At 42.3% G+C, this 17,256-nt stretch overlaps 1 protein-coding gene across 8 annotated transcripts in view; it reads right to left on the bottom strand.

Annotated features, from left to right (window-relative positions):
• rnf220a (ring finger protein 220a) overlaps positions 1-16,946 on the bottom strand; it is a 203,637-nt gene extending 186,691 nt beyond the window's left edge. For 2 of the 8 annotated variants that reach the window (XM_074650280.1, XM_074650281.1), the window contains exons 1-2: positions 16,546-16,939; positions 172-1,342 (exon numbers count right to left, since the gene is read on the bottom strand). In XM_074650280.1, the coding sequence (XP_074506381.1) occupies positions 172-823 (652 nt within the window). In that variant the 5' untranslated portion in view covers positions 824-1,342; positions 16,546-16,939. Of the gene's footprint in view, positions 1-171; positions 1,343-16,545 lie in introns of all 8 variants that reach the window. The other 6 variants (XM_074650283.1, XM_074650284.1, XM_074650285.1 and 3 more) reach the window with 5 other exon arrangements.
• Between the last annotated feature and the right edge of the window lie 310 nt (positions 16,947-17,256).

Genomic DNA, 17,256 nt, shown 5'->3' with positions numbered 1-17,256 from the left:
TTAAATTGGGTTGAGATCTGGTGACTGCAAAGACCATCAGTTCATCGAATCATTCAGTGACCCCTTGTGCCCTGTAATGTTGTGTTTTTCCCATCATTTGTCACCCATCTGTATGCGCAGTTCAATTTGGTTCTTGAATGCAACATAGAACAGCTATGAATAGTTACTTACAGCGCTCAATGCGGTCCTCTGGGCTGGAGGAAGTCTCTCGATCAGACAGGAGGCCTGACACGGCGAAGATCTTTTTCCCGCTGTCCTCCACTGCTTTCAAGGCGCTGCTGGGCGAACCTCCTTGAGGGATCTGGGAGCCGCCAAAGTCGTACTCTTTCCCCTCTGCGTCGGAGTACCGCAGGTGGGGTGAAGAGTCCGGATCCAGGCAGCCTTTGAGGCGCTTGGCCGGGGTGAAGGCGGACTGATACCCGCCCGGCACTCCGTCCCGATCTTCTGGCGAGGCGAAAGGCCTGAAGGCGCCGACGCCGCTGTGATTCAGCATGCTGATTGGCGAGCAGTCCAGGTTGGGCGGGGCAAACTGATGGTGGAGGTGGAGGAGGGAGGGAGGAAAGTCCCTGTTGGGGAATCCCGGCGGGACCCCGCCTTGGCGGTGGTACATTGACGCAAAAGTGTACGAGCCATTGTTGAATGGCAAATGGACGTCTTTCTCGACAGAAACGGGGACGCCAAACGGACGCGGCTGCTGGCAGGGTATCGAGGCGTCGCGGGACGCTTCAGCAGTGGAGGCCAGGACCATGAGGGCCGGGGAGGCCAGGGGGTTGGGCAGGTAGGAGGAGCTCTCCATCTTGAAGGCTGCCCTGTGGAGATCCATGTCTGGACGGAAGAAAGATGCCGTAAGGACTTTTGGGGGAGGAGGAGATGATCCCTCCTCAATAAAATACGAGACAATGTCCAAGACCCTTGGAAAGGGTCTGAGGAAGTGAGGGAATCTGGGTTGGAGACTTAAAGGATCTGGCTTTTTGAAGGAAGAGGCTCAGAAAAGAGCCGTTTGTAAGAAAGGAGGGTATTCTTGAAGGAATGAGCCAACCGACAGTTCAGGTTAGCTCGAATTCAGTTCATTTCTCTTCAGTGGAGCTAAAGTACGTTAATCTGTCTCCAGCCAAATTCACTTGAGCTCTGTTCAGTCCAGATCATTCCGTGCCAGGTAAGTGCCGTTGGGTATATTCAGTCCTTCAGTCCTGATGATAAATACAATAAATGGGATCAAGATGAAGTAAAAGCCTCCCTCTTGGAGAGTTCGTTGGATGTGTCGCCGAAGCCGAATGGTCCGGGGTTGGTGGACATCCGTAGGTCGTCAAAGCTGGTTCCTCATCTTCATGTGGTCGCCAAACTGAGGAGATACAAAACAAAAGCATTAGTCTCAAGAAAAACAACTTGCAAAGCTCAGAATATTTTCCTGGAAAATGTGGTAGGTCTAAATAAGTTGCCGTAATGGAAGTCACAAGAACAGCTATGTCACCTGTTCTGCCAATGTGACCTCTCAACTAAGCTCTCTCTTCGCACCCAAAATGTGAAGGGGAAAGATAATTACACATCATTTTTTTTAGATGATTTGTGGTAAGACAAGACCTGCCCTTTGACAGACTTCCCCTTCACAGATTCCTTGCTGTTTTGGACAGCCCTGAAAAGATCTTATCTGTGCCGACAAAGGTGCTTAAAATCAGCTCTTTAACATCCGTAATAAAAATTAAAATCCCCCCGCGCACCCTTTCACATTTGTCTTAGACCTCCTCGTCTTTTTCTTAATGATGGGTACTTTCAGAGACAAGAGGCGTGCTGCTTTTTCAACTGACAAAGATCAATGTCTTGACCTCAATCTGTATGTGGCGGAGAGGCTGGGAGCTGAGTGGAACATTTTTTTGAATAAAGGAGCGTCTGGAAGCCAAAGCTTGAAGTCAAAACCTTTGGGGACAGAGTGTTCTTAAGCGGCCACTGTTGTTGGATCCACATATTCACAACCTCTTGGGAGAAAGTGTCCTCAAGTTGACACTTGATCAAATCCTGTAAATCCCTGCCCTTTGACAAAAAGCCAAGAACTATTTCAAACCCAAACTTCGCCCCCCTCCCTCTTTCCCCTCCCCCCCGCTCTTTAAAAAACTTCTCCAAACTGTTTCCACATCACATCTTTCCATTCCGATCTCTACAGCCCTCCACGTCTCATCTCTTTCCAAATGTCCCCTCCTCGTCCTCCGCCGTCCTAATCTGTCCATCTCCTCCTCCTCTTCCTCTTCTCTCCATCCTCTTCTCATCTCCCTAGCGCTATCTCTCCTCCCTCCCCTCCTCCATCGCAGATCTCGGGTCTAAGCCGCTTAGTCCTACCATCTCCCAGGATCTTATTGGACCAGAACCACTTGTCTTAAGATAAGGACACACACACGTACACACATTTCAGCCACACACACACATCTGATAAGAAGGCTATGTGGCTCAATGTTCAGCTCGACACCCGACTCGGTGGGGCGAACACACTCCACGCTCTTCGCCGGCTATGCTACCCTCTCTTCCTATCTCTCTATCTAACCACTTTTAATTCCCCCAATTTTTACTATCTGTCCTCCCTTTCTTTTTACATCTCTCCTGTCAGTCTCTTCTCCTCTCATCCCTCCATCTCTCCCTCCCTCCCTCTTCTCCCTCGGGTGATTCAGATGGGTGATATCATATCAGAGCTCTCCATCTGCCACCCACGAGCCAGAGGAAATCTGACTGAGTGAATAAATTAGCCGTACTTGACCTCCCGACCCCCCCCCTCCTCCCGGCATCCGTGGCAACAGACTAGAATCTTCCCCTCCCGGGGATTAGATCGGAGCGTGCGATTGGCCGGTCGGAGGAACGCAGAGAGGCAGCCGATGAAACGACAAAATAACATTTCAGAGATTTTTATCCCCAAAGGGCAATTTGAAGGTGGCTGGCATGTTACGCGTCCAATATGTTAAAGATTTAGAGCAGGTGAAGATGTGCTTGTCGTACATAAGTGATGATAAGTGGGATTTTGTGCATCAGCTTACATGCAAATAGGTTATCATGAGTAATTTCCCCCTCATTTGATTAAATCAGATAAAATTAAATGCCATTTTGTGCTGTGAGAAAAATGTCTTAAAAGTAATTTAAAAAAAATCAACACCAATGTGACTTGAAAAGGTCAAACGCAAAGTCTTGTGCACACGTGAATAAACACACAACAAACACGGTATCAAGTAGCGGGCCGGCCTCGCTCTAGACGAGCTTCAAAGCTGCGTTGACTACCAGCCAGCATCAAAGGAGAAACTCCCTGGGAAATGAAAGGAGAAAATCTTTTATAGCTATCAGCTGTCCACAACACTCATTCAAATCAATTTCCAAACCTGATCTCGGCTTTGGCACGCTCCCCCACCTCCCACACACACACACACACATCAACAACTGCCAGGAGAGAGGAGAGGGCCCAGAGACAGAGAGAGATGGGGAGATGTGAGATGTTTTACATTACCGCAAATGTACAGTAGACTACTGTGGAGTGTTGAGAACGGCTTACGCTAACACACCTCTGGTCTGGACAGAAGCCACAGAGTCACATTACACGCCTCTCTTCCTCCTCCTCCTCTCCTCACCCTCTCTTCCCTCCTTACCTACCTACCTACCTACCTACTGCAATCCATCCTGGTAATAGCACCTTGGAAAGGTAGCCATGACCAAACTCCTGTGTTTCTTTCTCCCCATCCCTTCCTCTGTCTATCGGTTTACTCCCTCTCCTCCTCTTCTCCCTCTCTCCGTCTTTCTCACTTTCTCGGCCGGTGTCCTCTCTCTGTTCGCGCTGTATATCAGATCACGCTTTCTCCTGTATAACCTCTAAAGTAGGAGTGTGTCTGAGGTGTTGATAGCGAGGTAATACACTGATAAGTACCGGGATATTTCAATTTTATTATCATTACCCAGCAGGCCGAGGGGCGGAGGAGTGAAGGGCCGCCAACGTGATGCAGCCAATCCAATAAGAGGACACTGGATATTCCCTTACAGGCCACAACGGGGAGAGGAGAGGAGAGGAGAGGAGAGGCTAGGAAACAAGGAGAGGAGAGAGGAGATGAGACAATGAGAGGCGAGAGAGCAAGGAGAGGAGAGGAAACGAGGAGAGGACAGGAGATAAGAAATGGATGGGAGAGGAGACAAGGAAAGATGAGGAGAGGAAATAAGAGAGGAGATGAGATGAGAGGAAATGAAGAGAGGAAATAAGGAAAGGAGAGGAGAGATGAGAAAATGAGAGGCAAGGAAAACAAGGAGAAGAGGGGAGACAAGGGAAGGAGAGGAAAACAGAGGGGAGGACAGGATGTATGAAAAGGAGGGGAGAGGAGAGGAGACAAGGAAAGATGAGGAGAGGAAACAAGAGAAGAGAGGAGAGGAAATGAGGAGAGGGAATAAGGAAAGGAGAGGAGAGGAAACAAGCGGATAGGGCAGGAGATAAGAAAATGAGGAGAGGAGGGGAGACAAGGAAAGATGAGAAGAGGAAACAAGAGAAGAGAGAAGAGGAAATGAGGAGAGGGGATAAGGAAATGAGAGGAAACAAGAGGAGAGGACAAGAGATAAGAAAAGGAAGAGAGAGGAGAGGAGACAAGGAAAGATGAGGAAAGGAAACGAGAAGAGAAGAAATGAGGAGAGGGAATAAGGAAAGGATAGAAGAGGTGAGGAACCAAGGTGAGGAGACAAGAGATGAGAGGAGAGGAAATAAGGAAAGGAGAGGAGAGAAGAGACGAGAAAATGAGAGGTGAGGAAACAAGGAAAGGATAGTAGACAAGGGTAGGAGAGGAGACAATGAAAGATGAGGCCTCTCCAAACTGACACCAGAGAGCCTGTCAACCAGCTCTCCGCATTTCACTTTTGCTTTGCTGCTCTCGCACATTAAAAACATTATTCTGTCTGTAATTTACAATACATTCAAACTGCGCTTGTAACTGATAGAAGTGTCACAAAGCTTCTAAAAGTCAGCCATGTTTTTTCACACCTTATCTCCGAAACAACAATCATAATTCCGGATGACACGCACCTATGCATATCATCAATATACGAGCGCAATTACACCCGACGCTCACACGCATAATGTCAGCCGGTGCCACTTACAATCCCATTTTGCCACTGAGGGGATGCCACCCACACACACATTGTCTGACAACCGGGCATACGCGTTTTTATAATAGAAAATGTCACGGGGGAACATTTACCACGCCGTCATAATTTGATTACAGTGTGCAAGAATGATACAGCTGTCGGCGCGATATTAAATACAAACAGGAGCAGGAGGGCTTTTCACGTCAAATCTGCACTTTAAGTGACAGTGTCAGGCCAGTCGGCAAAATTGCGGTGTCAACAACAATGTGCTTTAACATCATTCTGAGGGGGAAATATGAGATACTGAGAGGGGATGGGGGGGTGCAGGAGAAGTCACAGATTCAATGTGAAATAATTTGTAAATGTGCTCATAAACATTATTATTGTTCTTTAAGAGTAATGATTTGTTTGTTGGAGAGCTGAAAGACAGAAGTTCAGCTGTTTTGATGGTGTTATTATGGATGCAAAATATCACTTTCAGCCTCCAAAGAAAATGTTTTATCATCGTCTTTGTCTTCCAGATGTTACAGTGGAAACATAAGCAGCTGTGAGTGTCAGGATCAGAAAAGTGAAAATGGGATCCAAATAACTACACCGGCGACAAAGAGCGCCCGTCTCATCGAAGCCTTCCTTTTTGTTGACTCGTCGGGAATAAATATTTTTCTCGCACGGCTGCTTTGAGAGTGTAACCGACGCTTTTTTGCTGTTCCAACACGCCGCTGAAACTTGTCACATCCAGTTTTCCGGTGTGTCTGCTGAGTTTTGGAGAGGAACGAAGAGGAATCCAATTTTTGTTATAAAAATATCTCGTCGACTGTGACTTTCTGCGTTTGTGTGTGTGTGTGTGTGTGTGTGTGAGTGCTGAGACTGTCGGGAAGTAAAGCAGCTGAAGTTGATTTTTCTCTTTTTTTTTCTAATGGAGACATAAAGAAAAGCAGTCAAACCGCAGGCCTGTCTAAATGTCTGTGTGTGTGCGTGTGTGTGTGTGTGTGTGTGTGTGTGTGTGTGTGTGTGTGTGTGTGTAAGCGCACACTTCCCGGTCCATGGGTATATTTAGATATTGTTGACAAGTGTGAAAGTGCCACTCTTACATTTCATACATTTTATGCCACTCTAACATTCACACACACACCAGATCAGGTTTAGACAATTTAGAGACTTTGAAGAATAAAACACATTATAACGTGATGCACCATAGAACTAAATTGACCACAAACATGTAAATGCATGCTTCCATAATTGAATTATGGTATTTAATAAGGAGCAATTTGAAGCATGTAGCGTTAAAGAGAAAACAAAACTCTCCCCGAGAACAAAAAGTAAAAAAAAGCCCCGAAACTCCAGATCAAATTTACAGCCTCTAAAGTTTACCCTCAGCCTCTGTCATGCTTGTACTTCTCTGTCTCTCGCTGTTCTTCACACTACCACACATCTTATTTTAGGGTAATTACAGAACCACCCAAAAAAATTAACTATATAAACATTGAGAGGAAACCCACAGCCTCTTGCACTATCAACAGAATAAGGTATACTAGTCCAGGTGCCATATTTTGAGATTGAAACAATTGTAAAAAAAAAAATGTTGTTATTGAAAAACAAAATACATATTTAATCTTAGTTAGCAGCCCAAATCATAACAAAAAGAAAACTATCTAGGTCTTGCTATAAGTTTGGTGACAGTGCTTCTTTTTGGGATAATTCAATGAGACTTTTCTCTCGTGATCACAATGCATATCAATGCAGCTCACGTGCATAACATAAGTTTACACTGCCAAACACTAAATACTTCGCTTTAAAGAGGCATTCTCAAAGATTTTCATTTAAGTGAATGTCTGTTGAGTCACAATCTATCACTGAATGAGGTAACACAGTGGTGAATGAGCCTATGACCCCCTGATGAAAGTATTGCAATATTTATATCAGGGCTGCCAAAGTTAACACGGTAATAAAGCATTAAGACATTTCCTTTTTGGCGTCACTAATTTCTTTAACGCATTAACGCAACTTGCGATTTTCTGGTTGTAGCTGCTCAGTTTTAAAGCTAGAGTGAAGATACAACCAGGTCATACTAGCTTGTCGAGAAGGAGGCTAAATAAAACTCAAAGCTTATGCTCAATTTTGGCGAGGAAAAACTGTCATGGTCAATTTCAAAGGGGTCTGTTGACCTCTGACCTCAAGATATGTGAATGAAAATGGGTTCTCTGGGTACCCACGAGTCTCCCCTTTACAGACATGCCCACTTTTGATAATCACATGCAGTTTGGGGCAAGTCATAGTCAAGTCAGCACACTGACACACTGACAGCTGTTGTTGCCTGTTGGGCTGCAGTTTGCCATGTTATGATTTGAGCATATTTTTGTATGCTAAATGCAGTACCTGTGAGGGTTTCTGGATAATATCTGTCATTGTTTTGTGTTCTTAATTGATTTCCAATAATAAGTATATACATATATTTGCATAAAGCAAGCATATTTGTCCACTCCCATATTGATAAGAGTATTAAATACTTGCCAAATTTCCCTTTAAGGTACATTTTGAACAGATAAAAAAAATGTGTGATTAATTTGCAGTTCATCGCGATTAACTATGGACAATCATGCGATTAATCGCAATTAAATATTTAAATCGACTGACAGCCCTAGTTTATATATTTGCAGTATCAACTGGGACATTCCTGCAAAACAAAATGCTGTTTTACAGTTTACAGTTTCTTCATTGTATACAAATAAAGAACTATGCACACAATTTTAAAAACCTGAAGCTCAAGTATCAACAAAAAGACTCCAAACTGATAAACTCTGAGCACAATTCTGTCGTTTTCACTCCAGTAGAAATTCGAAATCATCCAGGAGTGAAATCTTAAGGATTGCTACTTTAAAAATGAATAAAAACACAAAAATAGATATACTGTAGGAATGTTTTCTTGGACTAGTTTGGTCTTTGAAATGGCAAAACTAATATTTTCCACACACTGCAGAGTAAACCAGACCACTGTGAAGACTCATTTCACCAGCCAGAAGAGACGAAGAACACACTTCTATTTAAAACGCTGCTGTCTGCCACATATTAGATATTTGCCGTCATGACACATAAAGAGAAATGGAGAAAGTAAACTGCCTGTCTGCAGTGTGTGAGAGAGCTGACCTGTCCACTCTGTATTCCAGACAGACTGCGGTGTTTGTGCTCGGTGCGTCAGTAGGTGTGTGTGCATCTGCGTGGTGTGTGTTTGCTGATGTCCGAAGCAACAGTCGATACTATTGAAATCTACTCATTCATGTCTGGCCATGAGGCAAAGCTCAAATGTCCTTGTGAATAAGAATCACACCCATTTATCTCCCCCACTCTCTCTCTCATATTATTTGTCCTTGTCTTCCCTTCCAGCTGTAAAACACTCATTTTGTTTCCAAATATTCAATCTCATGTTTCGTCTATCTCCCAGATATGAAATCTGTAACCAAGTTATTCGCCTCAGTCAACAGCTGCTGCAGCTAACGGGAGACGTATGCATCTGCAGTGAAAAATATTACAGTTAGATTTGATCATATACGGAGACACGCATCATCCTGAGGTGGATAATGGCACTCGGGCAATATTCAGCAACAGAATCAATAAGGATTGGACAAGCTTTGTGCAAGCAGTCAAATATATTTTTGGAGAATGTGTTACTTAACATTTTTTTTATCCAGAAAAAAAACAGAAGAGGGACATGTTTCTTTCCCAGACTCCCCCTGTGACATTCATGCAACACTCAGCAAAGAGGATTTACTTCTCAAATAAGCCTTTGTGATTCTCGGAGACAGAGTCGTGGCCGGCAGACAAAAATCACTCTGGAAGCGGGCCCTGACCTGTGGCGGGGATTTCTATTCATGGCAGCACCGGCGAGGCCCGGTTCAGCGGGGGCCAGCTAATTCCTGGTACAGACGAGGCTAAATGGGAAAAGCACACCATTCCATTGCTCATAGATTACCGTGCACAAAGTGTATTTTTGGATCATTGCTAAACCTTTTTTCTGTTTTGTTTCCCTGAAATGATGCTAAATATACTTCTACTTGGCTGCTGTCAGGTGCAGCAGTATCGGCTCGTGTTTTTTTTGTAATTTGAAAGCATTTTGAGTAGTTTATCTGATCAAAAGAGTCCAAAAAAATACAATTAATAATCACACAAAGCAGTCAGATATTAAGGAACGTAAAGTAAAGGACAAAATGATAAATATATCCACCATTTCTACATCAAACGAAACATTTTCATGTGTTTGATTTATGTTGCAACTGATGTGGATGCCTGCTGCAACACTGAGCATAACGGAAGCCAGAAGAGACTCAAAAAGCTGACAATCTGCTCTCGTGCCTCATATTCATCTGTTCCTGTCGAAGCCACAACACGTCGAACTTTTCAGAGACGAGGCACGCACTCACAAAAAACCTTTATGAGGCTGACAGATGACACCGGTGTCTCCGTGCTGACCGACAGGTGACAGAGCTATCTGTCTGTCCTGCAGAAGGAGTGTGACTGAGTGCGTGTGTGGCACCAGCCGCCCTGCTATGACTCTTTATTGCCGTGCTGCGCCGGCGTGTACAACAGCAGCCACTAATCTAGCTGGCTGGCAGGCAGACAGGCGGCTGGCTGGCTGGCTGGCTGGACCGGTTTGCACTACGGGGTTGCATGCAAGTGTGAGCCAATTAGCTCAAGTTTAACAAGGAAAAAGTGTTGCCAGGTATACACTGTTTTCACTCAGTAATAATCCTCTATTTTGTGGAGTTAATAATGATAATAAGAACAATGGGAAACGTCTTTGATGAATGTTGGGAAACAATGCTCTCTGCTCTGCTCTGCATGGAGGTCAAAGGTCAGATACAGAGCAGCAGAGCTGAAGGAGATTTAGGAGGATGCTCAACCACATGTTAACACATCAAAAAGGCTGCAGAGCTTTACAATATCAAACTGCTGGTGTGTGGACATGCAGACGCATAAAAGTGCGTGTCCCTGCAGGTATGAGTGTGTGTGTTTATGCATCGGTTGGTTAGACCAGGCCGGCCGTATCAGTCTCCTGCCTGGCTGCACGGAGGAAAATGATAAGTAGGCTACACAAATACTGCCTGTCTGCAATCGATGGACGCAAATGCACCAACAGTGTCTTCTGGGGAGGTGTGAGAGAGAGAGAGAGAGAGAGGGAGAGAGGTGGGGGGTGAATATTAGCTTATTTTCCAAGCAGGGAGCTTGTGATCCGGCTCAGGGTGTAATTGACGAATGGGGGGGGACCTGAGAGAGATATGATGGGGGTGTGTAGTGGAGGTGGAGAGGGGGTAGACACAGAGAGAAAGAGACACGGAGCAATATGGAGAATAGAAAGTATCTGACACCCGACACAACTCCTCTTCCCCGCCATTAGGCTAATTCTCTGACTTTCTCTGGTTGCTGATAGCGTCTCCAAGTGATATTCCCCCCCCTCCATAACGGCATTACCAGTGGCTGCCTCCTCCAATGCAATCAAACCATTAAACACACAGCTCCGCATCCTCCTGCATGGAGTGATTTCCTTCCAATAGAGAACGACTGGACACCAGCTACTCCCCTTTCCTGTCATCAATAAAAGGAATAATTGGGTCTGTGTGCGTGCAGGGAGAGGATTCTTTATTTGCTCCGTTTGTTAGAAATAATCATCTCATTAATATCATTTTTTTGCATTTGGATATATTTTTAAAAATGTGACAAGAGAATAGGATGATTTAATAGTGCTTTTATAGCTGGTATAATATGGAGGAATCTCACTCACTCATATTTAAATGACTTTAATTGATGAAACAATAAAAAAATATGTCTATATTCCCAAAAAATAAGGAGAAAAGTGCCTATAAATACTAGATATTAAATAAATGGTGTGTGAACAATACAAAATAAAAAAACTTTTGAATCCAATATTAGACAAATCACTCAACCTGGACAGGCTGCAATTTCCAGTGAGGAAAAAAAACATATTTTTTGGAGACAGCCCTATAATAAAATATCCATCCATTAAAGTCTTCGCACTTAATTATGGTGATTAGAAGCGCGATAACGAGACGACAATAAGAGCGCGTTTTAAGATGCAGAGCGCGCGGGACCGAGGGGGGCCCTCGCGCTGAGCGCTCTCGTGTCGTGCGTGTTCAAACACTTGTTATTTACCGGCGACGCGTTTATTTCAATTACCGTCTGCATGTCAAATTAGCTCTCGTGCGGTGGTGTTTATTTGCACAGCAAAATAATAATAATAAAAACGCACGCGGATGGAGGAGGAGGAGGAGGAGGAAGAGGAGGGAGGAGATGGAGAAAAGGGAGGAGGAGATGGAGGGAGGGAGGAGAAGTGTGGAAGGAGTTCTGCTTTTAATAAAGAATGAGGAATTAGTGCATATTGATAGGACTTAATAGACCGAGGGGGGTCATCAAACTAGTCGCGACTGAGCGATCCATGGTTAATTTACTATCAGTGTCATGTTATGGGGGGAGAGGAGAGGAGAGGAGAGGAGGAGAGAGGAGAGGAGATTAGATGAGAGGAGAGGAGAGGAGTGGACTAGAAATGAGGAAAGGGAATAAGGAAAGGAGAGAAGAGGTGAGGAAACAAGGAGAGGAGACAAGTGTAGGAGAGGAGAGGAGAAGAGAGGAGGAGCGAGGAGAGGATAGGAGAGGAGAGGAGAGGATAGGAGAGGAGAGGAAACAAGGAGAGGAGACAAGTGTAGGAGAGGAGAGGAGAAGAGAGGAGATGGGGAGGTAATGCGCGCGTCATGACGCATTAATATTCCCAAATATGAGAAGTGCATGATATCATCATATATCCTCCTGGGAACCGAGTTAAAAAAAAGTGTCTTCCAATTAATTTTTTTAGTGATTTCTGTCCTATTTTGGGTTAAAAAGAAAATCTTAACAATTTAGGGCTTGCTAAACTTTATTTTTATTGTCCACTGTGTAATGGACTACAGGACTATTTTAGTGTGAAAAGACTAAAACAAATGAACAGATTATGGCTGTAGAGTGATATTAAACAAAGAATACATTCAAATTGATTAAAAAAAACAAAACAACATATGCCATATCACTGGAAAGCCCAGGATGTCCTCTTTACAAATACACTATCAAAAGAGTAAGATATGCATGTGGACAAAATATCCACTACAGAGGACACATGTCAATGGGCTGGGTCTCATATAAAGGCCTGGATACATGTGGATTTATAGGGAAAGTGTTCAGACAGAGAGGGAAATATATATTCACTTTACATTTTCTTCTTGTGGTGGTAAATAAAACTTGGAGATTATAAAAAACCTTCTTTTAATTCTCTACTAAAAACATCCTGATGTGATGAATATGAGTTTGAAGCTACTTAATGATTATCTACGTGGCGATAAAAGTGAGAGTTAACTGTTTTTTGCTGATAATTAAGCAGGTGGGAAGTGTTTTTTTCTTTATTTAATTTTTTAGTCTCGGACGTGGAGCTTCTTCTGGAGCCAAATTAAAATAAACTTCCCCTCCTCGCGGTCATCGATCCAGCACAGAAAGGTGTGAAATGGACATTAATTTTAGTTCACTTGTCGCTGCGTTAAAGGAGATCAATGGTGAGCAATAACAGCTGACTGCTGAGAGAGAGAGGAGAGAAGAGGTAGGAGAGGAAGAGAGGAGGAAGGGTGAGAATCGAAAACGCTGACAAATAAATCATCTTTTGCTACTTTTCCTCCAACCTCGACACTTTTTTTTTGCGCGTATTCCTTTGGGTAAGATGGAGAGAGAAGAGGCCTAAATGAATAAGTAAGAAAAACAGACTTTAAATTAAATATCATTATTATTATTGTTATTTCTTTTCCTGGTTTCGCTTTGGTTTTGAATGTTGAGGTTGTTTTCTCTACAGTGTACTTGATGGGTTTGTCTGTAAACTCATCTACTTAAAAGTTGGTTTATAGACTGTTGCAATTACAAACAGTGGATTGCATATATGTAAACAGCCTTGAAAAAAGGGGGAAAAATTAAAAAAGTATAACAAAATAAATAAATAAAATATCAAAGCTGAAACATTAAATTTGGTGGAGAAAAACAAATGTGCAGAATTCCCTCATAAAAAGGCCCGTTTTGTGTTGTTTCATTCAAACATAATTGAATTCATAGTTTGTCTGAAAATACGCATCATTACATGTGATTTATTTATGTGAGTGTAATCCCAAAGCTCCGAGGCATATATTCTCTGAATTAATACCACTTGGAAACTTATTACTTATATAATTTAAACACCCCAAAAGTTACAATAAAAATCAGACTTCCATAGAACTGTATCAATAAAAATAGCAGGCTTTTGTAGCGCGTTTAAATGTGGAGTTGGAATAAAAAGCGACGGCCTGTAAATCACTCATGTGAAAATAATAAAACGATGTGATGCACCACTCTGGATGACAAAAAAATGCAGCTTTAATTTGTCTTAATTTATAATAAACATCGGCTTATTTAAATGATCGTTTGAATATATTTTAACCCTTAAAATAAATCAATGTGCGTGAAATCAATGTCTCATTAACATCTAATTAAAAAAACATAAGAATTAAACTGAGATTTAGAGTAAACATTAATTGGAGAAAAATATATTAAATAAAGCTGCATTACATTAATCCTTAAAATTATTGATTCAATGAATGCATTTTTATAATATATAGAGAGAAATAGGCCTTTAATGGAGAAGTGTCTCATATAATTAAAGGTGTATCAGCAAATTGTGTCAATAAGAAACCGGAAACAAACCATCTACTGTTTATGATGCAATTTAACGTGTTGAAAATATATTGTTTCCTTATTTCCCTCTTTTAAATATAATTATTGCTCGCTAATGTGCGCATGGTGGTGAAATGAAAGGGCTCGGCTGCTCGTTAGAAGACAGAGCTGGTTGATCTGACAATCAATACAAATCAATAGTGAAGGGATTCATCACACTGGATGTGGAGTTTGTTATTTATTTATTTATTTTTTATACTTTATTTTTTTCCCTTTTTTCAAGGCTGTTTTCATATATGCAATCCACTGTTTGTAATTACAACAGTCTATAAACCAACTTTTAAGTAGATGAGCTTACAGACAAACCCATCAAGTTACACTAGAGAGAAAACAACCTCAACATTCAAAACCAAAGCAAAACCAAAAAGAGAATTAACAATAATAATAATGACAAAAAGAAAGAGTAGAGTTTAAAAAAAAAAAAACTACAAAGCAAACAAAAAAAAAACACACATAATAAACAAAAACAATAATAATACGAGAGTAATAATAAATTAAATCAACTTTTTTTTTGGACGAACTATAATTCAATGTTTCAATGAGCCGCCTCTAGCGCACCTTCACTCCTCCAAACGGCAGTTTTTACGCGCTATTTATTGTCTGGCACTGAGAGGACTTCTCAAACTTGGAAATGACTACTAATAGGTCTCCGCTTGCATTTTTTTTTTTTTTCCCACACTACTAATTTTTATTATTCCCTGTTCTGGGTGTTTGCGGCTTTGTGCGGCTGTGCGCGTTGATCCGTGCGCGTGTACGCGACTGCTCACTTGTTTGCTTCAGTGAGGTCGGTACTTCAAAAAAAACTAAAATAAAACGGCATGGATGTGATTAAGACGAGGCGGTTAGAATTTGTGAAATATGTCTCAGACTATGAAAGAGCAGAAGAAGTTGTGAAAAAGTCAGTTATCCAACGGTTTTCATTGTCACTCTGAATAAGAACTTCAACTTATTAAATCAAAAATAAATAAATAAAATCGAATTAAATATCACACCATGTCTACAGTATAAAGAAATAAGAGGAAAAACACCAACAATATGAAGAAAAATAAAACTCCTATTATAAAATTGTTTGCCAAACATGATTTAAAAAAATAAAAAATAAACCTGAGATCTGTTAAAAAAATAATAATCCTTTCTTCCTGATGAGACACGCCGAAAAAAAGTAAATGAAAAAGTGAATATTGTATATCCGGTGATACCTCCGCAGCAGCAGCAGCAGCAGCGGGACCTGGCGCTTTGGGAAGCCGATTTTGGCTCCCTGTTCTCGGCCGTGAAGCTGGGAGGCCCCCGGGACTTCCTCTGGCTGGGCGCTGCTTATTTAGGGGGGAGGATGTAAATTATAGTGGCTCCCTAGTTAACAGGTGTTTCCCAACTGTGCGTGTAGGCCTGTGTGCATGTGTGTGTGTGTACACGTGCACGCGCACGACAGGCAGCCTTTTCTTTTATGAATCCAAGCCGTCTGTTTCTCTCTTTCACAGAAACTGAGAATAATTTGTTGCGCATTTGAGGACTTATATTACACACACACGCTAATAGAGTGGAGGATTTTCTGTTCTCTCTTTTTTTTGTTCTCTATAGTTTCTATTTTTGTTCTTTTTCACAAATATTTGTATTTTTAATTTTAATTGCTATAATCACATTTGGTTGAATAAAACTAAACGTCTAATAACCCGAGATTAAAACGCAAATTCGTTTATGAAGATTAGTGATCCCATTCTGACAGTATTGTGGTCCAGAAGTCCTTCATAAATACATGTAAATCTGTGTTAGTGATTCATTAAAAATCAGCCTCATCAGAGGCTTTATTGGACCCCAAATAATAGGAGCAATATGCGGCACTTTACGCCACACATGTCCTCATCATTAGGAGCGCTTTAGTGCTGCAAAGAAACAGCAACTTTCAGTAAAAACCAGCAACAGAACGATACAAGGAGCTATATAACCACTACTGTCTTCATGTGAAGAACTACAACTTTTAAATAAATAGAATCAGTGCAGGCCTGCTGTTCATTATTGAGGATCTATCTGGTAATGATGGGAAAAGATGTTGGGAGCTCTGCGGTCATAATAAAGATTACACTTTCTCTGGCAGAATTTCATTGTATTTTTAATTCTTTTACTGAGAGGTTTGAGAATAATTTAAGGATGTAATCATTAATTCTGAAAGAACACAACCTGCCTTCATCCAAAAGCAACGACTAAACCAAATATTAAGAGTTGGAAAAAGTTGAAATATTGGTTGCAGTTGGTGTGGCCGTACAGTGCTTGTAATGTACTAATTAATGTATGCGTAATGGCACTGACACAAGCACTATACTGAACAATTCAAGTGTTTTCATGAAACCACTTTCTAGTTTGGAAACCTGGAATCTGCACGCACGCACACGCCTGGAGAGACATACACGTACTCGCACTCACGCGCACACGCGTAAAAGAAAGTCCGAGTCCCAAACAGGAGACAGACCGAGTCGTGACTTTTACTATTTATTTATTGTTTACGCGTTAAAAAACGCCACCATGCAGCGAGCAAAAAAAGAAAAAGAAAAACGCACAATCCACCGAGAAAGTTTCCTGAAACGAGTCAGAATCCGCTTCAACAAGGCGTGGAAACACAAACTGTATATGAGCTTCAAACCCAACAACAACAACAAAAAGAGAGTCAGTGTTACTCACCTCTCCGTGGAACACAATCCGCTTCTTCTTCTTGCAGACGACTCCTCAGTTTCCTGCTTTTTCTTCTTCCTCAGGTTTTTTTTTTTATCCTCACAACAAAACTTTTTGTACGCAGTGGGAAATAGAATATCAGTAGCAGTGGAGCTCCTTCTGGCTCTTTACGCAGCAGCGGCAACCGGAGATAACCGGGAGGCGCTTTGTGGAAGCAAAAAGTAGTTAACACCTCCCTGTTAGGTTACCAAAGAGCAGCCAGAGAGAGAGAGAGAGAGAGAGGGAGGGAGAAGGAGAGAGAGTGTAAAGTGGGTATCAATAGCGCAATCGCAGCGTGCAGCGATGCAGCTGGAACACCGAGAGGAGCGATCAGTGAGAGGAGAAGAGGAAGAGGAGTGGAGCCGGTGAGGAGGACTCAGGAGCGCAGAGACGGTGGTGGTGGGTGGTGGTGGAGGAGGTGGTGGTGGGGGTCTCACAGTGCTCAGCGGCGACGTGTGTGAGGCTGGAGCTGAGCTGGGAGTGTGGGGGTGGTGGAGGGAGGGAGAGGAGGAAGAGGAGGAAGAGGAGGGGTGTCCAGGGTCCAGAGCGCTCCGAGGTGCAGTGCTGCCGCGCAGCGCTCGGGTCGCTCAATTATTTTTTTTTCATTATTTTATTTTTTTATATTTATTTTTTTATTTATTTTTATTTATTTTCTTTTATTATTTTTTATTTTTTTACATT

This window comes from Sebastes fasciatus, chromosome 11 (assembly GCF_043250625.1).
Source record: "Sebastes fasciatus isolate fSebFas1 chromosome 11, fSebFas1.pri, whole genome shotgun sequence".
Taxonomy (NCBI): domain Eukaryota; kingdom Metazoa; phylum Chordata; class Actinopteri; order Perciformes; family Sebastidae; genus Sebastes; species Sebastes fasciatus.
Note: the sequence above shows the minus strand (reverse complement) of the source record. Positions and strands in the feature narration are given on the sequence as shown.